This window comes from Nomascus leucogenys, chromosome X, assembly GCF_006542625.1.
Source record: "Nomascus leucogenys isolate Asia chromosome X, Asia_NLE_v1, whole genome shotgun sequence".
NCBI classification, from domain to species: domain Eukaryota; kingdom Metazoa; phylum Chordata; class Mammalia; order Primates; family Hylobatidae; genus Nomascus; species Nomascus leucogenys.
In genome coordinates this window covers 58,296,990-58,321,844 of record NC_044406.1, presented here as the reverse complement: position 1 = coordinate 58,321,844, position 24,855 = coordinate 58,296,990, and the positions used below count along the sequence as shown (strand labels likewise).

The 24,855-nt window shown below is 39.1% G+C and overlaps 1 protein-coding gene across 11 annotated transcripts in view; it reads right to left on the bottom strand.

The window, feature by feature from the left end:
* The window catches only part of HEPH (hephaestin), a 103,967-nt gene that overhangs the window by 43,603 nt on the left and 35,509 nt on the right, over positions 1 to 24,855 (bottom strand). For 8 of the 11 annotated variants that reach the window (XM_030807176.1, XM_030807177.1, XM_030807179.1 and 5 more), the window contains 5 exons: positions 23,790 to 23,940; positions 22,010 to 22,222; positions 19,220 to 19,433; positions 15,495 to 15,634; positions 14,579 to 14,710 (listed from right to left, as the gene is read on the bottom strand). In XM_030807176.1, the coding sequence (XP_030663036.1) occupies positions 14,579 to 14,710; positions 15,495 to 15,634; positions 19,220 to 19,433; positions 22,010 to 22,222; positions 23,790 to 23,940 (850 nt within the window). The remainder of the gene's footprint in view (positions 1 to 14,578; positions 14,711 to 15,494; positions 15,635 to 19,219; positions 19,434 to 22,009; positions 22,223 to 23,789; positions 23,941 to 24,855) is intronic. The other 3 variants (XM_030807183.1, XM_030807186.1, XM_030807181.1) reach the window with 2 other exon arrangements.

Sequence of the window (24,855 nt, the reverse complement as noted above, 5' to 3'; positions counted from 1 at the left end):
TAGGTGCTAAAGGAAATTTCTCAGTAAGAAGGCACCAAAGACTATAAAGTCCATGGTTGATGTCCCCACATTTAAAACAAAAAGTCAATTTCTTAGAAATTATATACTTGGTTTATCTTCCACTTTGCTTTCCCTCAAAACTAAAAATCTTTTAGCACAGGCATCACCCCTAGAATTTCCAGTAAACCAGCACCAGCCTGAAGATCACCTTCTTATCAAAGGGTAGAAAGAAGAAAAACTCGAGCCAGACTAGGAAGGACCCTACCTTGTGCTGCTAACCACTGAGACTGCTGTTTGTACAGCAGAAAAGGGATGGACTCATCACACCCAAGTTAAAGCGCCACCCCCTCCAGAGTCGTAGACCACAGTGCCAGGGGAAAACCCTACCAAACTAAAGGTAAGAAAAATTTAACTCTTTCATCTATTCTATTACTCTTTCTTCTTTCCTCGTTCTATTGCTGACCGTCTGGTTATTAACATAACCAAGTCAATTTTGCCTCAAACTATTGTATTTAATGCTTGCCTTGTTATACCCTGTGGGGACTTGCCAAGTCAAAGATAGCTCTCTACTTCAGAAAAGTACCTCTGTCCCTCCTGACTCTCCTCAGACTGGGCATTAGTAAATTAGGACCACTTAATCTGGGGAAATTTCAACAAAGACTCCAATGTCAACCAGGAGTCTTGCTCCCCAAATGTAGAGATTTTATGCCGTAGTTGGTCCAACATTCTGTGGACCACTAGAGAGCAAGGATGGACTGCCCCAACCAGTTTTTGTAATTTTCCAAAATCATACATTCATTTTACTAGAGGATCATAGAAGTTAAAGACTTAAAACAAACTTTGGCAATTAAGACAGCATACCAAGATGCAAATGCCTGGTTGGAATGGATCAAATATTCCAACCACACGTTAAACAAAAGCAATTGTTATGCTTGTGCACATGGCAAGCCAAAGGCCCAGATTGTCCCCTTTCCACTAAGGTGGTCCTCCAGTCAACCAGGTGTGGGCTGCATGGTAGCTCTTTTCCAGGATTCTACAGCCTGGAGTAATAAGTCATGCCAAGCTCTCTCTGCTATATCCCAAAGTCTGGCACCCTGCGGGTCAGCCCCCAAGGGCCATCCAACCTCTGTCTCCCAACATAAGTTCACTTTGTGTCTCTCATGACAGGGAGGAAACTTAGCATTCCTTGGAGATCTGAGAGGATGCAGTGAGCTTAAACATTTTCAAGAGCTTACCAATCAGTCAGCCCTTGTTCATCCCCGAGCAGATGTGTGGTGGTATTGTGGTGGACCTTCACTGGGCACTCTGCCGAATAACTGGAGTGGCACTTGTACATTAGTCCAATTGGCTATCCCTTTCACCCTGGCATTTCATCAACCAGAGGGAGGAAAAATAAGACATCGTAATGCAAGAGAAGCCCCTTATGGGTCTTTCGACTCTCATGTCCATTTAGACACAATTGGAGTCCCACAGAGAATACCAGATCAATTAAAAGCTTGAAATCAAATAGCTGCAGGATTTGAGTCAATATTTTGGTAGGAGACAGTTAATAAAAATGTAAATTGGATAAACTACATCTATTACAACCAACAGCAATGACCTTTTCATGAGTTAAAAGAAAAACTCATGTCAGCCTGAGCCCTGGGGCTATTTGACCCAACAAAACCCTTTACATCCTATGTGTCAGAAAGAGAAAAAATAGAAGTTGGACTTTTAACCCAGACTGTGGGGCCCTGGCCAAAGCCAGTGGCCTGTCTTTCAAAACAACTAGACGGGGTTTCCAAAGTCTGGCCCCCATGTCTAAGGGCCCTGGCAGCAACGGCCCTGTTAGCACAAGAAGCAGATAAACTAACCCTTGGGCAAAATCTGAATATAAAGGCCCCCCATGTTGTGGTAACTTAAATGACTACCAAAGGACATCATTGGTTAACAAATGCTAGATTAACCAAGTACCAAAGCTTGCTATGTGAAAATCTCCACATAACCATTGAAGTTTGCAACACCCTTAACCCCGCCACCTTGCTCCCAGTATCAGAGAGCCCAGTCAAGCATAACTGTGTGGAGGTGTTGGACTCAGTTTATGCTAGCAGGCCCAACCCCCGAAAACATCCTTGAACATCAGTAGACTGTGAGCAGTATGTGGACAGCAGCAGCTGTTCTAACCCCTGCAAAGTGACTCTGAAGAAGATGACAAGCCCTGTTCCAGTCACACCCGGAAGCTGACTGGTCCATGCACAGCTGAAGCATGAGAAAACCCATTGCGGGACTCATTTTCCTTAAAATTTGGACTTGTGCAGTAAGGACTTTAACTGACCTCCCTCAGAATGAGGACTGTTCCCAGTGTATACATCAAGTTACTGAGGTAGGACAAAAATTTGCTACAGTCCTATTATTTTATGATTATTATAAGTGTACCGGGAATCTAAAAAAAAAAAACTTGTTTGTATCATGCTATCCTATGCAAGGTATGTAGCCCAGGAAATGACCAACCTGATGTGTTATGACCCATCTGAGCCTCCCATGACCACAGATTTTGAAGTAAGATTAAGGACTGAGGACTGGTGGGGGCTCACAAATGATACAAGTAAAGTGCTAGCTGAAACAAAAGAAAAAGGGGTGCCCAAACAAGTCACTTTGAAGTTTGATGCCTGTGCTGTTATTAATAGTAATAAGTTAAGAATAAGATGTAGTTCTTTTAATTAAGAAAGAGGCTATATGGCAGAAAATAAGTACATTTGTCATGAGTTAGGACTGTGTGGAAATGAATGTGGATACTGGTCTTGTGTCATTTAGGCTACTTGGATAAAAAATAAAAAGGATGCTGTCCACCTTCAGAAAAGGAAAAGTGGCCCTTCCTGTACCAGTGGTCAGTGTAACCCCTTAAAACTAGTAATAACCAACCCCCTTGATCCTTGCTGGAAGAAAGGGGAGCGTGTAGACCTAGGAATCAATGCAGCTGGACTGGATCCTTGAATAAATATTGTGGTTTGAGGAGAAGTTTATAAACGCTCTCCTGAGCCAGTATTTCAAACATTCTATGATAAACTGAATGTGCCAGTACCAGAAATTCCAGGAAAAACAAGAAATTTGTTTTTGCAATTAGCTGAGCATGTAGCCCAGTCTCTCAATGTAACTTCATGTTATGTATGTAGGAGAACTGTAATGGGAGATCAATGGCCATAAGAAGCCAAATAATTAGTACCTACAGACCCAGTTCCTGATGAATTCCTGGCTCAAAAGAATCACCCTGATAACTTCTGGGTCCTAAAAGCCTCAATCATTAGACAATACTGTATAGCAAGAGTTGGGAAGGACTTCACCTTTCCTGTGGGAAGACTCAGCTGCCTTGGGCAAAAACTGTACAATAATACTACAAAAACAGCCACCTAGTGGAGTTCAAACCACACTAAGAAAAATCCATTTAGTAAATTCCCAAAGTTGCAAACTGTGTGAACCCACCCAGAGTCCCACTGGGACTGGACAGCCCCCACTGGATTATACTGGATATGTGGGCATAGAGCTTACACCAAAATACCCGACCAGTGGGCAGGTAGTTGTGTTATTGGCACTATTAAACCATCTTTCTTCCTACTGCCTATAAAGACAGGTGAACTCCTGGGCTTCCCTGTCTGTGCTTCCCACAAAAAGAGAAGCATAGCTATAGAAAATAAAAAAGATGATAAATGTCCCCCTGAGAGAATCATACAATATTATGGTCCTGGTACTTAGGCACAAAATGGCTTGTGGGGATACCTGACCCCCATTTACATGCTCAACTGAATCATACGGTTACAAGCTGTCTTAGAAATAATCACTAATAAGACCATCAGAGCCTTGACTACTCTGGCCCGGCAAGAAACTCAGATGAAAAATGCTATCTATCAAAATAGATTGGCTCTCAACTATTTTCTAGCAGATGAAGGAGGGGTCTGTAGAAAATTTAACCTTACTAATTGCTGTCTACACATAGATGATCAAAGGCAAGTAGTTGAAGACATAGTTAGAAATATGACAAAACTGGCACATGTGCCCGTGCAAGTTATGGCATGGATTCGATCCTGGGGCCATGTTCGGAAAGTGGTTTTCAGTGCTAAAAAGATTTAAAACTCTTATAATAGGAGTTATAATAGTAATAGAAACCTGCTTACTGCTCCCTTGCTACGTGTACTTCTTCAAATGATAAAAAGCTTCATCACTACCTTAGTTCACCAAAATACTTCATCACAAGTGTACTATATGAATCACTATCGATGTGTCTTGCAAGAAGACATAGGTAATGAGAATGAAAGTGAGAACTCCCACTATTGAGTGAGATTCTCAAAGTGGGGGAATAAGGGAGGAGACCACCCCTTATATTGTCTTATGCCCAATTTCTGCCTCCAAAGAAAGAAGAAGTAAAAACTAAAAGGCAGAAATGAAATCCACAAGCAGGCAGCCCAGCGCCACACCCTAGGCCTGGTAGTTAAAGATCGACCCCTGACCTAATCGGTTATGTTATCTATAGATTACAGACATTGTATGGAAAAGCACTGTGAAAATCCCTGTCCTGTTCTGTTCCATTCTAATTACTGGTTCATGCAGCCCCCAGTCATGTACCCCCTGCTTGCTTAATCAATCACGACCCTCTCACATGGACCCCCTTAAAGTTGTGAGCCCTTAAAAGGGACAGGAATTGCTCACTCAGGGAGCTCGGTTGTTGGAGACATGAGTCTTGCTGAAGCTCTCAGCTGAATAAAGCCCTTCCTTCTTTAACTCAGTGTCTGATGGGTTTTGTCTGTAGCTTGTCCTGCTACATTTGCAACCACTATTGTTGTATCCCAGAGGTTTTGATAGGTTGTGTCACTATTATTTCTCATGTCAAAAGGTTAATTTCTATATTGATGCCATTGTTGATCCAATGATCATTCAGGAGCAAGTTATTTAATATCTAGGTATTTGAGTGGTTCTGAGGGTTCCTTTTGGAGTTGATTTCCCATTTTATTCCACTGTGATCTGAGAGAGTACTTTATATAATTTCAGTTTTCTTAAATTTGTTGAGACTTGATTTGTCTATCTTGGACTTTGTCTATCATATAGTCTACCTTGGAGAACATTCTGTGTGCTGATGAATAGAATGTATATTCTGCAGTTGTTGGTAAAATGTTCTGTAAATATCTGATAAGTCCAATTGTTCTAGGTATAGTTTAAGTCCATTGTTTCTTTGTTGACTTTCTGTTTTGATGACCTATCTAGTGCTGTCAGTGGAATATTAAAGTCTCCCACTATTATTGTGTTGCTGTCTACCTCATTTCTTAGGTCTCGTTTTATAAATTTGGGAGCTCCAGTGTTAGCTGCATATATATTTAAGATTGTTATATTTTCCTGTTGGATTAGTCCTTTTATTATTATATTACATCTGTTCCTCTTTGTCTTTTTTAACTGCTGTTGCTTTAAAGTTCATTTTGTCTCATATAAGAATAGCTACTCCTGCTCACTTTTGGTGTCCCTTTGCATGGAATATCTTTTTCCACCCTTTTACCTAAAGTTTATGTGAGTCCTTATGTATCAGGTGAGTCTCCTGAAGATAGTAGATACTTGGTTGGTGAATTCTTATCTGTTCTGCTATTCTGTATCTTTTAAATGGAGCATTTAGGCCATTTACATTAAATGTTAATAGTGAGATGTAAGGTATTGCTCTATTCATTGTGCTGTTTGTTGCCTGAATACCTTGGCTTTTTAAATTATTGCTGTTTTATAGGTCCTGTGAGGTTTATGCTTTAAGGAGGTTCTATTTTGGTGTAGTTTGAGGATTGGTTTCAAGTTTTAGAGTTCTTTTTAGCAGTTCTTGTAGTGCTGACTTGGTAGTGGCAAATTCTTTTCAGCATTTGTTTGTCTGAAAAACACTGTATCTTTCCTTCATTTATGAAGCTTAGTTTGCTGGTTAAAAAATTCTTGGCTGATAATTGTTTAGTTTGAGGAGGCTGATGATAGGACCCAAAACCCTTCTACTTTGTAGGATTTCTGCTGAGAAATCTTCTGTTAATCTGATAGGTTTTCCTTTATAGGTTACCTGGTGCTTTTGCCCCCCAACTCTTAGAATTCTTTCCTTAGTTTTGACTTTAGATAACCTGATAGCTATGTATCTAGGCAACGATCTGTTTGAGAGGAATTTCCCAAGTGTTCTTTGAGCTTCCTGTTTTGGGATGTCTAGATCTCTAGCAAGGCCAGGGAAATGTTCCTCTATTATTCCCTCAAATATGTTTTCCAAACTTTTAGATTTCTCTTCTTCCTCCCGAACACCAATTATTCTTAGGTTTGGTCATTTAACATAATCCCAAACTTCTTGGAGGCTTTTTTAAAAATTATTTTTTCTTTGTCTTTGTTGGATTGAGTTAATTTAAAAGCCTTGTCTTTGAACTTTGAAGCTCTTCTACTTCTTCAATTCTATTGCTGTGACTTTTCAGTGCATTTTGTCATACTGTAACTATGTCCTTATGCTGTCTATTTCACTGGATATTTTTTCATTTATATCCTGTATCATGTTTTTAATTTCTTTAAGTTGGTATTCACCTTTCTCTGGTGCCTCCTTGATTAGCTTAATAGTCTACCTTCTGATTTTTTTTCTGGCAATTCAGAGATTTTTATCTTGATTTGGATCCATTGCTGGTAAGGTAGTTTGATCTTTGGGGATTGTTAAATAATTTGTTTTGTCATATTACCATAATTGGTGTTCTGGTTCCTTCTTATTTGGGTAGACTGTGTTAGAGGGAAGATCTGGGACTCAGCGGCTGCTGTTCAAATTATTTTGTCCCACAGGGTGCTCCCTCTCCCCTAGGGAATGGGGAGAGCACCACATCCTGAGAGGTGAACTGCAGTGATTGTTATTTCTCTTCTGGATCCAGCCACCCAGCAGAGCTACTGGACTCCAGACTGGCAATGGGGAGTGTCTGCAAAGAATCTTGTGATATAATCCATCTTCATGTCTCTCAGCCATGGATATCAGCACCTGCTCCAGTGGAGGTAGCAGGGGAGTGAAGTGGACTATATAAGGGTCCTTGGTTGTATTTTTATTAAGTGCATTGGTTTTGTGTTGTTTGGCCTCCAATCAGGAGGTGGTGCTTTCAAGAACACATCAGCTGCAGGTGTATAGGGAGGATACATGCTTCTCATAGGGTCGCCTTTGGGTAAGCGTTTAGTTTTATCAGGTTGTACGCAGGGTTATAGAGCCTCTAAGAGATTGTGTTCATTGTCTTTGGCTACCAGGAGTGCAGAATTAGGTGTGCCTGAACTCAGACTCTCCTTGGGCAGGGCTTTCTGTGGCTGCTTTGGGGGATGCAAGTGTGGTTCCCAGGCCAATGGAGTTATGTTCCTAGGGGGATTATGGCTGCCTCTGCTGCATCACACAGGTCACCAAGGAAGTGAAAGAAAGATGACAGCCCACAGCCGAAAAGGCTGGTCTCAATTGCACCGTGCCTCCCCAGCAGCATGAATTTATTTCCAGGTAGTTGGTGAGCAGGGCTGAGAACTTTCCCCAGGCTATAAGCCTCCCAACTGAGAAAGCAAGACAACTCACAGTCCCTTGGCTGTCCCATGGAGCTTGCAGTGGCAATGCACCTCCTTCAAAGGGTCTGTGGATTCTCTCAGTGGTATGTTTCTGCGGTAGTTCCTGGAGCAAAAGTTCATGATATGGATCTCCACATGCTGCTCTGTCCATCCCAGTGGGAGCTGCAAGTTAGTCTTCCTATCCACCATTTTCTCCTCCACCCCGAAAATGGTTTTAAAATTCTTCTTCTATTGAAGGTTTTAGGTCAGTTACCTTGATTAAAATTTTAAACAAATTTTTGTTCATCTGGAAATTTAAATAAATTTCCAAAAAGAAATCATAGCAAACAGAGAGAAACTTTACATGCATTCTCTTGAGATTGGGAGAAAGTTGAAGATGACCACTACCATCATTGGTATTGATGATCCTGGCAAACATGTACGGAAATGGAAAGGAATAAGAGATAGAAGAATAAAACTCACAATATTTCTGGAATCAACAAACTAGTAAAACTAATAAAGGGAGTTCAGGAAGACTACTAGATATACGTTCAACTTACACAAATAAATAGCATTTCTCTACATTATAAATAATCTGTTAGAAATATAATTTAAAACTAGTAAGAAAAACTAAGAAGCATTAATGGATTAGCTTAACCAGCCATATGTACAACCTTTATGACAACATATTTACAAAACTATAAAGTCATAGAAGACCATCTGAATAAATGGAAATCCATTCCAACAAACAATATAAAGATGTAAATTCTCTCCAAATTAATCTATAAATTTAATACAATGTCAATCAAAATTTTAGCTGTATTTGAGAAACTTGAAACTTAATCTAAAATCTATATGGAAAAATAACATACACCTAAGTAAATCCTGCATAAAAGAGGTTTGTTCTTCAAATATTAAGACAAATTTCAAACCCACAATAATAAAAATAATATGATATTGTTGCAAGAACTGAATAGACAAATATAACAGAATAGATTGGAGACTGATTAATGTATTTACAGAAACTAAACATGAAATAATGGTGGCAAAGCAACTCAAAGGGGGGGAAGTTGAATAGTTTAGAAGATGGTATTAAGAAAATTTTCTTTCTATATAAAGAAAAATTAAAAATGGATCTATAGCTAATAGCATATAAAAATGCAAACTCTGGTCTGATTACAGATTTGAATGTGAAAAAAGAAACTTATAAAGTTAACAGAAGATAATGCAGCAGAACGTCTTTGTGACCAAGGGTTGGGAAGGACTTGATAAACAAAATTTCAAAAGCACAAACTATGAGGCCAAAATTCCATCGATTTGATCACATCACATCAAGGATTTCTGTTCAACAAATGATATCACAAACAAAGTTAACAAGTGGATGACAAATCAGGAAAAGATATCTGCCATGTTTAAAACCTAGAAGGGATTAATGACTAAAATATAGCAACTACTGAAAATAAAAAAGACAGTATCTAGAAACCCCAATTCACCAGCTAATTGTCTTAACCATCAAAATACATCCAGAATTAGAAAACTTCTCACTCTTTCCATTTTATCAGGCTGGTCCAAGCTGCCATCATCTCTTACCTGAATTAATCCAGCCACCTTGGTCACTATTTACTGTATAACTCATTCCTTGAGTGATCTCATACATATTATGACTTTAAATATCATCTACATGCTAATGACTCTCAAATTTCATTAAATTAAGATAGCTAGATCTACAGCACAGACCCTGTGCTAATTCACATATCCAGCTTACCCAGTTGCAGGCATAGGTCAACTTACCACATGGAAGAGGGCAGTGCAATAGGGAGTGCTGAGATAAAAGAAACAGTGATCCTGCCCACTGGTAAGACATTTCTGGCAAACATTTTAGGTTCTGACTAATCAAATTAACATCTTTCTTGTCTGAAGCTGATGGAGTTCTAGAAGGTAGATGTGTGCAGTTAGTAATAGACTAGTATTATCTGTATTCCCATTGCTATTGACAAAGGCAGAAGCTTGGGTCTGCTTCAGGAATGTTTGTTTTGTCCTACTGATTTTTATTTACAGTATCATGTCATTTTAATTGTTGTATCTTCATCTTTATAATATGCTATACTATTGGGTTATGCTGGTGTGATTTCATTAGTATTTTTTTTTTCAATGTTTTGGCTCTTCTTGCCCAGGTATTCTTTATTTTTCCAAATGAACTTTGCAAACAAGAATTTCATTGCAGTACAAAAATATATCCAGTTGTAGTTATACAAAATAATAAAATACCTAGGAATAATAAAAATACATAGTAAAAATTTTAACCAAAGAGGTGAAAGATCTCTACAATAAAAACTACAAACACTGATGAAAGAAATTGAAGAGGATAAAAACAAATGAAAAAATATCAAAAGAATTAATATCATTAAAATGACCATATTATCCAAAGCAATCTGCAGATTCAATGCAATTCCTCTCAAAATATCAATGTCATTCTTCACAAAACTTTTTAAAAATTTGAAAATTTATGTGACACCAAAAAAGAGCCCAAATAGCCAAAGCAGTCCTGAGCCATAAACAAATAAATAAATAAATAAACCACTAGAGGCATTATATTACCTGACTTCAAAATATATTAAAAGGCTATGGTAATCAAAACAGCATGGTATAAAAATAGACACATAGACCAATGAAACAGAATAGAAAATCCAAAAATATTGCCACATATTTACAGTTAACTGATCTTTGACAAAACTGACAAAAACTTACATTGGAGAAAGAACATCCTCTTTAATAAATAGTGCTGAGAAAACTGCATAGCCACATGCAGAAGAATAAAACTGGACCTCTATCTCTCACCATATACAAAATTATCTCACGATGGATTAAAGACTAAAATGTAAGATGTGAAACTATAAAATACTAGAAGAAACCTGGAGGGAAACTCTCCTGAACATTGGTTGAGGCAAAGAATTTATGACCTCAAAAGTACAGTTAATAAAACCAAAAATAGGCAAATGGGACTATATTTAACTAAATAGCTATTGCACAGCAAAGGAAATAATCAACAGAGTGAAAAGACAACCTGTTGAATGGGAAAAAAACAATTACAAAGTATTCATTTGACAGGACACTAATACTAGAATACCAAGAAACTTGAGCAAGTTAAGAGGAAAAAAAAACACATTAAAAAGTGGGTAAAGGACATGAATAGACATTTCTCAAAATAAGACATACAAATGGCCAACAGGTATATGAAAAAATGCTCAACATTACTAATTATCAGGGAAATGCACATTAAAATCACAATGACAGATCATATTACCCTAGTCTGAATGGCTATTACTAAAAAGACAAAAAATAATAATAATAACAGATTCTGGCAAGGATGCAGAGAAAAGGGAACTCTTACACACTATTGGTGGAAATGTAAACTAGTGGAGCCACTATAAAACATGGTATGAAAATTTCTAAAAAAACTAAAAAATTACTATTCAATCCAGCAATGTCACTACTAGGTATTTACCCAAATGAAAAGAAACCAATATATCAATGGAATACCTGCACTTATATATTTCATGTAGCACTATTCACAATAACAAAGATATGAAATCAACATGTGTTCATCAAGGGATGAATGGATAAAGAAAATGTGGTATATATACACAATGGAATACTATTCAGCCATAAAAAAGAATGAAATCATATGATCTGCAGCAACATGGATGGAAATGGAGGTCATTATCTTAAGTAAAATAAACCAGACACAAAAAGACAAATATTGCATTTTCTCACTTATATGTAGGAGCTAAAAAATTTGATCATATGGAAGCAAAGAGTGGAAAGGTAGATAACAGAGACTGGGAAGGGTCGTGAGTGTGAAAGAAAGGGAAAGATGAAGAAAACTGATTTAAAGGGTACAAATATACAGCAAAATGGATGGAATTCAAAGTTTGATAGCAGATTAAGATTACTATACTTAACAAAAATATATTATTCTCGGATGATGGACACTACATATTCTGACTTGATCACTATACATAATATACATGTAACAAAATTTCTCATATACTCCTTACATTTGTACAAATAAAATATCAAACTGTGATTTCAGTTAGAACTACTTTAAACCTATACATTATTTAAGATAGATTACCTCCTCTTAAATAATAGTATGTTCTAAAGTTTCATTCTCAGCTGATGTCATTGTCACTTTACACACTATCTCACTGGGTGATTACATGCATATCATGATTTCAACTATCATCCATTGTAATTACTTATGACTGTTAAATCTCTATGCTATCGCAGGTGTCTCTTCCAAGTTACAGATCCATATCTCAAACTGATGATAATCTTCTATCCATACAGCTCTCTCATTTCCACCTGGATGTTTTATGGTACCTCATATTAAGATTTTCAAAAACAAAGTCAATATCTCCCCACTCTAAACAAACAAACAAACAAAAAACTGCCCCCTGCTTCCTGCATTTATTTTCTTTGTGAGTGGTACCAACATCCAGGTGCTTAATCCAAAAACTTGGTTATGAACCTTGATTTCTCCCTAATCTTCTCAACACCCATTCAATCAAAATATCCTATTTATTCTGCCTTAACATCCCTCAAATTTATATAGTTGTCTCCATTCTCATTTTCTGTCACCTTTGTTTAAGCCACTATCATCACTTGTAGATCACTACAACCTTCTAACTGGTTTCCCAACTTCCAATGTATCCCTTCTCTCTTAATGGTCATTTATTGATTATTTTAGTACCTGGATCACCATCCTCTTTTCCACCCCAATCCCCACCATTTTTCTGAGTGATTTCAAGGTGCATGTGGATGATTTATCCAACACTCTAGCCTATTAGTCCTTAGATCTCCTCAACTGTAGTGTCCTTTGCCTCCACTTTACTTTAGACTTTGGGCACACCCCTGACCTTCTCATTACCTAAAATTATTCTGCCTGAGTCTTAAAATTAAACCATACTCACTGTTTTCGATCTCTTATCTCTCAATTACTCTTTAATACATTCTAATATAGCTTCTTTCCCCAATTTATTAAAATCATCAGCCATTTCCCTATTGCTATAAACAACGGAAAATTTTCTGCTCTTATTTTATTTGAACTCTTTGAAGCAGCTAAAGCTGTTGACTACTTCATCCTTGACATGACCTTCCTTAACATCTGTAATCTCATTTTGGTTTTCCTCCTATTTTGCTAACTTTTTCTCAGGCTCACATTTCAATCGGTACCTCCCTTAAAAATTGGCCTTCCTCGGGGTCTCATCTTAGTATTTTTACTTTCTCATTCAATATACTCTTCTGGGGTAACTGTGTTCACTCTTATGCTTTTAACCACTACCTAGAAGTTGATGCCTCCCACATCTATTCCTTCAGAGCATACTTTCCTCCTGGGCTCCAGATCTGTATGTCTATCTTTATGTCTAGATAACTACATTTGATCATCTTACAAATACACCAAATTCAACAAATTCAAAAGGGAACTCATCATCATCCAATACTCCAATCCTCCCACTCCATCTCAAGTCACCTTTCTCTTATGTTCCCTATCTTGATGAATGGTATCACTATTTCCCTGGTTGTCCAAATCAAAAACTGGGTATTATTTAAGAATCTTTCTCCAAAAACACCGATATCATTCAGTAATACTTATCTTTCTCACCTTCAAAATCCAATTAATCACCATATCTTGCTTATTTTACCTCATTGATCTTTTTAGAATCTATCCCTTCTCCTTTACCCAACTTCAATCTCTTGGCCTTTGCACACTGCATTCTTTAAATCTGGAACTTCCTTTTCCCTGCTTTTCTTCCACACTACACTTTACCTTCACCCATATGTCCCTTTTTTCATCCTTTAGGTCAGCTGTTTGCAAAGTGTAGTTTCTAAACTAGCAGCATGAGAACTTGTTTAAATGAGCAAATTCCTGAGCTCCATCACACACCTACTGAATCAGAGACTTTCAAAGTTGATTCCAGCAATCTGTGTTTTAGCAAGCCTCTAGGTGATCCTGACACATGCTAAGGTTTGAAAACTACTGATTTAGGTCTCAGCTGAGATATCACCTAATCTGGAAAACCATTCCTTACCATCCAAACATTAGATTAAATACCCTTTTCTTCACATGCCTATCACACTGTAAAAACTCCTATTAACACTTAACACACTGGATTATAGTTACCAGCTTACCTGTTTCTATCATAATTGCTCAAGTTTCTTCAAGACAGGAGCAAGTGTTCACTACTGCACCAATAGATTCTAAAATTGTTCCTGTCACCCAGTAGGCCTCCAGTGAGTGTTTATTCAATGAATGAATTAATAAAAGAGAATATTGACAAGATTATGATCATTCTACATTTAGTATTAGGAGCTTAGTATGTGACTGGGGTTAGAATTTAGTCTGCAAGAAGGGTACAAGAACTTTATCTACTGGGCTAAGGGCTGAATGATCAGCTTGTGGTCTAGGTCACATCACTCTCTAGCCAAGATTAGGAGCTCATACTGTATCCAAGGGTATTTTCTTAGAGATCTGAAACAGGAATATTAGCCAAGTCTAAGCCATAGCCTATTCGGGGATTGAGAAAACGAGTATTTGATAGAGAAAAACTCAGGCTGTGGCTTAGTTTTGGCTATATTCCTATTTCAGGTCTCTAAGCTCATATATATATATATATGTATATATTTGAGATGGAGTCTTACTTGTCACCCAGGCTGGAGTGCAGTGGCATGATCTTGGCTCACTGCAGCCTCCACCTCCTGGGTTCAAGAGATTCTCCTGCCTAAACCTCCCAAGTAGCTGGGACTGCAGGTGCGCGCCACTGCACCCAGCTAATTTTTGTATTTTTGGTAGAGATGAGGGTTCACCATGTTGGCCAGGCTAGTCTTGAACTCCTAACTTCAAGTGATCCACCCGCCTCAGCCTCTCAAAATGCTGGGATTACAGGAATGAGCTACCACTCCAGTCTGAAGCACATTAATTTTTAAGGAAAAATCCAGAAGCCTGAAGCAGAGGTGATGTATGTCCTTTGTTCTTTCACTAAGTGTCTCCACTCACCAGGCTCAGCAGCAAGTGGCCAGCTGGTAGTAGATTCTAGCACTCCATGAGCATGCACAGAGTAGGGGCGGCTGGCATTATTCTTGAATACCACAGTCAGGATATCACCAACTTCTCCTTTGATAAGTGGACCTAATGTAAACAAAAATAAGTAAATAAATAAAGTTTCATTAATTCAGGAGCACAGGGAGCATTAAAGAAAGGGACATACACGAGCACTTCATAGAATTAGGGGTTTACCCTGAGAAAACATCCTTCTAAGACCTAGAAGGCACGGCTGGCTCCATTTTTAGATTCAGAAGTCCTTAAACTGTTACTACTACCCACAGGATGAAGGTACTTCAATGACAAGATTATACTTCCAATTACCTCCACTTTTCCCACCCCTACCCTCTATCTATAACAGCCCAAGGGTCTAGAGAATCAAGGTGCTGTGGAATCATTGATGATAAGGATTGATAAGTTTGTCAGACAATATAGAATTGAGAGGATCTCTTCAGGAGTCAGTGGGTCCCTTCTGTACCATAACTAGAATAAGGGGGAAAACAAAGCAATAATTAAACAGGGGTACAATGAAAAAACTGATTCCTTGTGTATATATATAGTTTTTCACTTTTTGATGTTCCTAAGTTCTCTTGCCCCTAGCATTTATTACAACTTACCATCCTCAGAGACTCATACCTTGAAGATATAGAAAACCCACTAAAACCTGGTTCATGTTGCAGCAGAATTCATGATTTCCTTCCTCCCCCTTCACTGTTTATTGTCATGGTTGTTTCATAAAATATTCCATAATTCCAGTATATCATATGAAAACATTGAGAATGGGGAATAGTGGGGCCATCCTGGTATAACATAGCTTCCCTAGGTGCAGTTCAGGTTGCTAAACACTAGGAGGGAAGTGGAATTCCCTTACCCAAGATTCCCAAGTGTTCTTCTGGTCCAGTCCTTGGCCGAGGGATCCTGAATGTACCATCAGTGTATTCCCTGAATACAGCTTTCTTGTATCTGGAACCCAGGAGCCCATCCTTGTTGCTCAGGAAAATGTAACCGTAACTAGAGTAATCCAAAGAGTACTATCAGCACTTGGCCATCAACCCCTCATTTTCATTTGAATATTTATGGGGAAGCTAAGTCAGAACCAGCTTCATGTCACAGATAGAAAAAAAAAAGGGGGACCTATTTCTTTTTTTCCTTTTTTTAAAATTTATTTATTATTATTATTTTTTTAGATGGAGTTTCGCTCTTGTTGCCCAGGCTGGAGTGCAATGGCATGAACTCGGCTCACCACAACCTCCGCCTTCCGGGTTCAAGCGATTCTCCTGCCTCAGCCTCCAGAGTAGCTGGGATTACAGGCATGCGCCACCACGCCCAGCTAATTTTTGTATTTCTTAGTAGAGACGGGGTTTCTCCATGTTGGTCAGGCTGGTTTTGAACTCCTGACCTCAGATGATTCACTCACCTTGGCCTCCCAAAGTGCTGGGATTACAGGCGTGAGCCACCACACCTGGCCCCTATTTCTTCTAATGTCAGACTTCCCACCACATTGGCTGCATAACCACAATTAAAGATGGCAGGTATGCCATACACAGTGGCTCACGCCTGTAATCTCAGCACTTTGGGATGCTAAGGCAGGTAGATTGCTTAAGCTCAGGAGTTTGAGACCAGTCTGCCCAACATGGCAAAATCCCATCTCTACTAAAAATTTAAAAAAAAAATCAGCTGGGTGTAGTGGCTTTTGCCTGTAATCCCAGCTACTTGGGTGGCTGAGGCACAAGAATCGCTTGAACCTGGGAGGCAGAGGTTGCTGTGAGCCAAGATCATGCCACTGCACTCCAGCCTGGGCAACAGAGTGAGGCTTTGTCAAAAAAAAAAAAAAAAAAAAAGATGGCAGGTTTCCTTGTTTGCCATCATCCAGATAGAAATTTGGTATATAATTCATACTATAAGAGCACTGGGCTAAGAATCAGAAGCCACAGGCTTTAGCTCCAGCCCTAATGATGTCTTGATGAAATTAGTTTTACAGAAGGCAAGGTACAAGGTGGCAGGAAAGTATTAACTACTGCTGCAACCAGAGGGCAAAGATGGTGAGACATAGGGAGGGAATAAAATCTTACAGATTTTCTCCTTATAGGATTCTGTTTAGTTTACAAACAGATTTATCATTTGATATTTCTAATAGGTCTATGGGGGGTAGGTAGGTGCCAGAGGTGCAATCAGTTGCACAGAGATGACAGGACTTACTCTACAAGTGACATTGTTAGCCAGAAAGTGAGCCAGGATTTAGATTCAAGTCTGCTGCTCCTTCCCTCCCTCCTTTTCTAGTCCTGTTCTTTCATCTTATACTGCATCATTTTCAAGATGAGTATACCCAGGCTCAGAGAGGGGAAGTCACTTTTTAAAATTTCCCAAAACTGAAACAATTCAGCAAGCAAAAAACAAATCGCCCCATTAAAAATGGACGATAAATGGGTGTGGCAGCGTGCACCTGTAGTCCCAGCTACTTGGGAGGCTGAGGCAGGAGAATTGCTTGAACCTGGGAGGTGGTGGTTGCAGTGAGCCAAGATCACACCACTGCACTCCAGCCTGGGTGACAGAGTGAGACTCTATCTCAAAAAAAAAAAGCAAGAAAAATAAATCATTCTACCAAAAAGACACATGCATTCGTATGTTCATCACAGCACTATTCACAATAGCAAAGACATAGAATCAACCTAGGTGCCCATCAGTGGTGGACTGGATAAAGAAAATGTGGTACGTATAAACAATGGAATTGTATGCAGACTTAAAAAAGAATGAAATTATGTCCTTTTCAGCAACATGGATGTAGCTGGAGGCCACTAATTTCTCAGCAAACGAATGCAGGAACAGAAAACAAAAAAGTTCTCACTTATAAGTGGTAGCTATACATTGGGTATTTATGGACATAAAGATGGCAACAATAGAAATTGGGGTGGGGGGTAAGGGTTGAAAAACTATTGGGTACTATGCTTACTACCACCTATGTGATGGGATCTGTACCCCAAACCTCAGCATCACTTAATATACCCATGTAACAAATCTGCGCATGTACCCCCATACCTAAAATAAAATTTGAAATTAATTAAAAGAAAGATTTAACAAGAGACACTGGGGATTACTAAAGGGGGAGGAGGGATGGGGAAAACGGTTGAAAAACTAACTATTGGATATTATGCTCACTACCTGGATGACAGGATCATTCATACTGTAAAACAGCATCACACAATATACCCATGTAACAAACCTGCACATGTACTGCATGAATCTAAAATAAAAGTCCAAATTATTAAAAAAACTCTTCTCACTTGGGCCCTACCTGAATGCTAGCAACTAATAATATATTTTAAAACACTGATGTAAATATCTCTTTTCCTTTTCCTTTTTTTTTTTTTAATTATAAGATCTTGTTAGATGTATCTCACTGGGTTTGATCAGAAACAAATGAGAGGAACTAAATAAATAACTGATTTCTACATAAAGTCAAATTTTATTCTCAGTAGTTGCTGATAATTCAATTGCGGCTTAAATTAGTGTTTTCAAAGTCAATATCAATTAGTAATATATTTTCCTTTTAGCATGTATATAGACAGAGGTGATAGATGGAATCTTCAAAAAAATGTCCAGCCCAGTTATCTGCTTCTGTTTATAGAAAACTTAATATAGGTTCCATGGAGTTTTGTTTTGATAATTGTATGTCTATCTGAACATCAAAAATCAGGAATTAAAAATAAAGTAAAAATTTTAGATGTTTAGCAGGAAGACTTCAACCTTCAATGAACAACATAAAGAGTAAAAATTGCTAAAGTGTAGTGACAGCACCAAAAACAAAGTAGTGGAGACTGCTAATTTGTATCTCCATTTCCCTTCTCTCCTTCCTTTTTAGTAATAGAATCACCTAACTTTTAGCTGAGCACATGGCTGACTAATTAGAGATTACATTTTTCAGACTCTTTTTGCAGCCAAGGATGACCGTAGGAATTAGTTCAGAACAACAGAGTATAACAAAAAGTGATATATACAACTTCCATGCTGTGTCCTTATAGACAATGCTGCTTGCCCTGGACTTCTTTCTTTCTTCATGATAGCTGGGAATAGCTACAACTGGAACAGACATCTTGGCCCCAGAAAGGAAAGCAAGTGCTGAGAATGATAGGGTTCACCTGCCAGCCCTGAATTGCTCGTATTTGTATTATTATATGAATAAGAAATAAAATTCTATCATATTTAAATCACTCTGTTTTAGACATTTTCTGCTACATAGCTTAGTCTGTACCTTAATAAATGCAATGCCATTTTGTCAAGGGACAGCTGAGCTTGAGACATTCAGTCCCTTGAGTAAATCCTCTAAAATTTAAGTCCCAGGGTAAATACTTCCAGCTAACTGAAAGAAGAGAGACAAAGATTAAGAGGGTGAAGGTGTGGGCAAGCTTTATTCCCTCCCTATATCAATATGGAAGCAGCAGTGAGCTAGAATTCATAAGAGCTGCATTATAGCCCCATCTCCCAAATCTGTTGGTATCATATTAGGAGACCTAAGAGTCTCCTCATCTCAGAATTTCAGTATTCTCATTTGCAAAATGCTTTTCTAAAAGTGTAAACTCTCCATTTCTGAAGGCTTACCTGTCCTTCTCAGACTGGTTGTGCCATTCCCGTTCCCAGCTCCGGTCAGGGCAATAGTCCCACTCTACTTCTTCTGCCATGATATAGTAGATTCTTGCAGCTTGGTAGCGTTGGCGAGGGGTGGCTTGGTGGCCAGGACACTGGGAGACATTATAGATTGCCCTCATCCCTGCTTCTCTATGGCTGCCTGCCTGGCAATAAATCTCAAATGTCCCTGAGGGAGGATCAGAGAGAAAAATCTGACTCAGAACACCCCTGGGTGGTGCCTGGGGGATTTCCTGCCTTTCCCTAGGCATACTGCAGAAAATAGTTAGTTTCAGATAGTCTCAGATAAGGCTCTTGCCTTAACTACACATAGATAAAAGAGTATTTAAAGTTTATTGAGAGTAATGAGCTCAAAGGTTAAGAGCTCCAGCTCCAAAGCTACATACATTGGATTTATTAAAACTAAACTCTGCCACTAGAATAACCAACTTCTTCCAGGGTGTTCCTAGTTTTAGCACTGTAAGTCCCATATTCCTAGAAACCCCTCAGTACTAGGCAAACTGCCATGGTTGGTAACCCTATCTTTCATTTATTATATATAAATCATATATATATGATATATATTGTGTGTGTATATATATATACACACACATAAAACCTTGTGGCAATTGCTAAACCTCTGTGTTTTTCAGTTCCCTCATCAGTAATTATTTTACTTTATTTGGTTGTTTTACAATTAAACACAATAATTTGTGAACAGTGCTTAGTATAGAACATATTCAATGTTCAGTTAAGTGATGCTATAAATAAGTAAATATAGCTGTAATAATTCTTATTCCAAGAAAAACATTGATGAGTTGTCTCCTATCAAGTACCAAAGAAATAAAGTAGACTTCAATAGTTAGCTAAAAGAGAATGTCTTGATTTCAGAGGGATGCTTACCTAAGACAGCTTTAGAAGGTCCTTCACTCGTTTTTTACAATGGAATGCGCAGGTAACAGTCTTAAATGTCTGTGTTGTGGAGTTGCCTGGACCAGATCTTAAGCTCCAAATTTCTACCTCAAGGATACTCACACTCAATGTCAATCAAAAGAAGCTAAATTTCTTAGAACATTACTCTCATTGTTTCCTTACTTTGCTGCTCAGTGCTTATCCCATCACTACAAACTCTTCTTCCTAGCTTTCAAAGCCTTCTATGAGTTGGCCCCAAACTACCAATCCAGTTCCACTTCCCACACATTATCTCAAACTCAACTAGCACTCCAACTACATGGAACTCTGACTGCTTCTCTCACACATCTCATTCATTCCTACCTTGAAATCTTCATTCTTTTTGTTACCCTCTTTCTGGAACTTACCTGCCCACCCCACCCCCAAGTATCTATGAGAGTCCACTCATTATCCAAGACTCAATTCATGTTTCTTTTCCAGAAAGCACTCCCTGACTATTTTGGCCCAAATAGAGTCCTACATTCTTCACCTCTCCACCTCTAATGCACTTTATATCTAAACCACATGTTAAAGGGCTAAGTGCCCCTCTCTTCTAAAATGATCCCTTCTACTAGTTTATAAACACCTTGAAAGAAAGGGTCTACTCATTTCTTTCCACATCTACTTCTTCTATTTCCCTTAACACCCTTATCTATTGCATCAGTAAATCCTATCAGCAATTCCTTCAAAATTATTTTTTCGTTTCCACTGCCACTTCCCTAGTCCAAACCACAAGCTTCTCTCACAGAGAAAACTGCAATAGCCTCCAAATTGTCCTTTCTATTTCTGAGGAGACCAGCTTTATGCCAAGTGTTTGTGAAACTCAGGACTAGGTTAATATTATTAAAGTGTTGAAGACACTTGTTCAAGGATGTTTTTCCCCCCAAATATGAATGGAATTTACAGGAGTGAAACAAAAGTTTAATAGGAACTGCGTGGAGCTGACAGGTTGTTCTTATAAACACTATTGCCATCTAATGGTTGGAAAAAAAAACACACCATAGGGACTAAAGAAGGTAACTGCTCCATTATGAAATGCTAGAAATACATAGAATCTGAAGAAAGATTATAGTCAAATATCTTCATAAAAGGAAGAAAAAGGATATAGAGGGAAGGAGAGATGGAGGGAGGACAAAAGGACAGAAGGAAGGAAGGCAGAAAGGAAAGAATCAAGGGAGGAAGAAATCTAGCTAGAGAGAAGGGAAGCAGTTAGACCAAAGTTACGCAGCAAGTTAATGAAAGAGCCTGAACTAGGGCTCCTGTGTTCTGATTTCCAGGCTGAAATTGTTACATCACCACACACACACACACACACACACACACACACACGGGGTGGCAGGGAGCAGGGGGTGGGGTGTATCACCGGGAGAAAGAGAAAGAGAGAGGGAGAGATCAGAAATGAGAGTCTGTAGAAAGCCTCACAGAATATCAATTTGATAGCACTTATAAGTGCATTTTATTGACCTTCCTCCCAATAAAAGTACTGTACCTATAAAATCTCTCTGTGGTCAAGTCCACTCCCTGCCATATAAGAACTTCACTAAAGCTGAGCAACATCCCAACTTCCCTTCTGTTGTTCCAGAAAAGAGCTTCCTCCACCTTCTACTAACTCTATTCTGCCTGCAGCTGAGTAGGGAATCCAAGTAACCAGAACATGGAGAGCACATTGAAGAAGAAAAAGACAAGTGCTTTTAAAAATTTCCTAGAACCCTCAACATACCTCTTCTTATCTCTTCACCATCCCTCCCTCTTCCCGACCCCATTCCTGGCCCTATACCCAACAAAGCCTCTAGGGTCAGCCGCGAAGGCACTTACCAAGGTTGTCAGGCTGCATGATGGCCATGACAAAGGTATGAGGAAAGAGCATGGCTGCACCCTTCCTCATGCCCTGAAGCTGCACAGTGTTGCCCTGGAACATGACTCCATGCACATCAGTGTCTGTGCCCAGGCCGAGCAGGTGCCAGGCCACTGTGTCACCCTTGCACATGTCCAGCCTGGGCAGGTTAGAGAACAGAAACCCATTAATGGCTGGAAAACAAAAACACAAGACAAGGTGGGGAGATGAGACCAGACTACTCCAGCACTGGCCAGGAGCATGGCATCAGCTATGTACTATGGTTTCACACAACTTGAAACTGCTGAGTCATCCTCAACTCCTCTGCCTTCCTCTCTAAGCCACTTTAACTCTACTCGTGAATATCTCTGTCTTTGGGATGAGCACTCAACTGTCCTTTCTGGCCTCACCTCCACCATGGTACACATCCTGACAACATTGAACTACTCTCCACTACCACAAACACACACACACACACACACACACACACACACCCCAATCTCTCCTATTCCCTATTTCTTGAAACTCTCCTTCCTTGGTTTCTGTGGCAACATACTTTCTGGTCGTTTTACAACCACTCTGATTGTTCCTTTTCCATATTGATCTCATTTTCCACCCCCCCATAACGTGTTGGGGATCTGAAAATTCCATCTTCAGCTCTCAACCTGTTTCCTCCTCTTCATCTTCACTGCTACTGCCCTGGTTCTGGCCCTCATCCTCCCTGGCCTGAACTCCTAAAATAGCCTCCTCTCTGGTACCCCTACCTGCAGTCTGTCCTCCCATCCTCTTCCATACACACACACACACACACACACACACACACACAGACAGACACACACACACACAATTGTCCTGTGAGCTCTATTTTTCTCTGCATTACCAAAGCTTTAAACATTGTAGGTGCTTTGATAATACCTGTTGACTTTTCACATAGTTTCCTCTTTCTGGAATAAACTTCCCTTATGGTCTCTTTCTATGGCATCCTACCACTTACCCATCGTATCTTTGTTCAGATATCCTCTGTAAAGCAGTTATTACTCTCTCTTTGATCCATGAAACTTTTATCCCACAAAATTCTGCAGTATCAGTTGCCATGGATTGTAACTGATATACTTTCTGGTGATTTACTTAAAAATCTATTTCCTGCACTGGATTGACATAACAGGAAGCATATCATTTTTTTTCTATATCTATGTGACTGCCTGAGCACCTAGCACATTACCTAGTACCAATTAGGCATTCAGTAAATTCTAACTGGAATGAACTTTGCTCATGAGATGGTTTTACTTTTTCCAAATGATTAAACTAACTAGTAATGGGAACCAAGAGATGGAGCATTGCAAGTGAAGGGAACAGCACTGCAAAAGCATGGAATCAGCATGTTCGCAAAGAAAAATAGCCCCAGTTGGCTGGAGTATGGGGTGGGGGAGCCAAAGTACTAAAATATAAGGAAGAGGGGAGATAAGATTGGAAAGGTATCATCTGGCTTATTCTTCACAGTCTCTTGTAGATTTCTTGTGCACAACCCTCATTTCGCAGTACTTTCTTCCAGTTTCCCTCATACTGTGTAACACAGAACACAGCACCCAAAGGTACTAAGTATAAGATCTGTTGTGTTCGGTTGAATCTCTCAATCTAGCTCACCTCTTGGACAGAGATGACCAATAAAATCAGTGTTTTCAGGATTGGTCATGATTACAGATAAAGTTAGGTTTTACTTAGGACCCTCAATTTAGCCCAGGGCAAAAGTACTCCCCATACCATGCATCCGATTGGAGTCTTGGAAGCCCTCAATATCCTCTGAAAGCAGTCGGAAATCCAACATAGCAGCTGCTTGATTGGCATTGCTGTACCAGCTCTTGTTCTCATCCAACACAGTGAAGAGAAGAAAGAATTCTTTATCCACCCCTTTCTGCAGGCCCAATAGAAGAAAGTAGAGGGAATAATGACAACAGTTTCAGCAGTTGTGGACTGTGTCGTTACAGATCAAGGGATGCCAGATTCTTTCCCATTTCCTTTTCCCATTTTGAGCCCATATCTCCTATCCAGAGCTGCAGCAGTTTTTCCTTAGGTAATCTCAAATTGCAGATGAGAGAAGAAAATCAGAATAAAAGGACAAGCCTGACAGGGAAGAATGTATAAAAGTGGGCAAGGAAGGAGCATAGGATAGGAAATAAGAGGTAAAGAGTGTGAAAGGAGAGAGCTGGTAATCACCTGGGGAGAGGAATGAGGGGAGGTGGCTAGAAAAGCAGGGGAGGGTCTTGGGGGGAAACTAGAAAATAAAAGATAAGTAATATCAATGGTAATTATTGTTACCACTAACATTTACTGAGTGCTTAATATGTGCCAGACACTGTGCTAAGCACTTTATATGGATCATTTTAATTAATCTTCACAGAAATCCAATGTGTCTTCTTCCATTGTTATCCCATTTTTACAAATGAGGAAACAGAGTCAAAGAGAAGTTAAGTAGCTCACCCAGTGTTACACAGCTAGAAATCGTGGGCTGAATACAAAAGAAGACAAGCAAATATTAAAGCAGATTTATGGATCAGGAGCAAGGTTTAGGGGCCCCCGAGGTGAGGGAGAGGGAAAAGGAGAGGCAGGCAGGGAGGGAAGGAGGGAGGAAAGAAGATGCTGATGAAAGGATATCATGAATTATCTGCAAGGCTAAGGAAGATATATATATTTGTCAGTACAAAAAATAACATGCAAGATAGCATGAGGTCACCAACTATTAATTTCTGATGGACCAGCTTGATTATTTTTCTTCTATTCCCTAAACTTTAGAACCCAGTTCCATGCTTAACTCCTATCCAGCAACCCA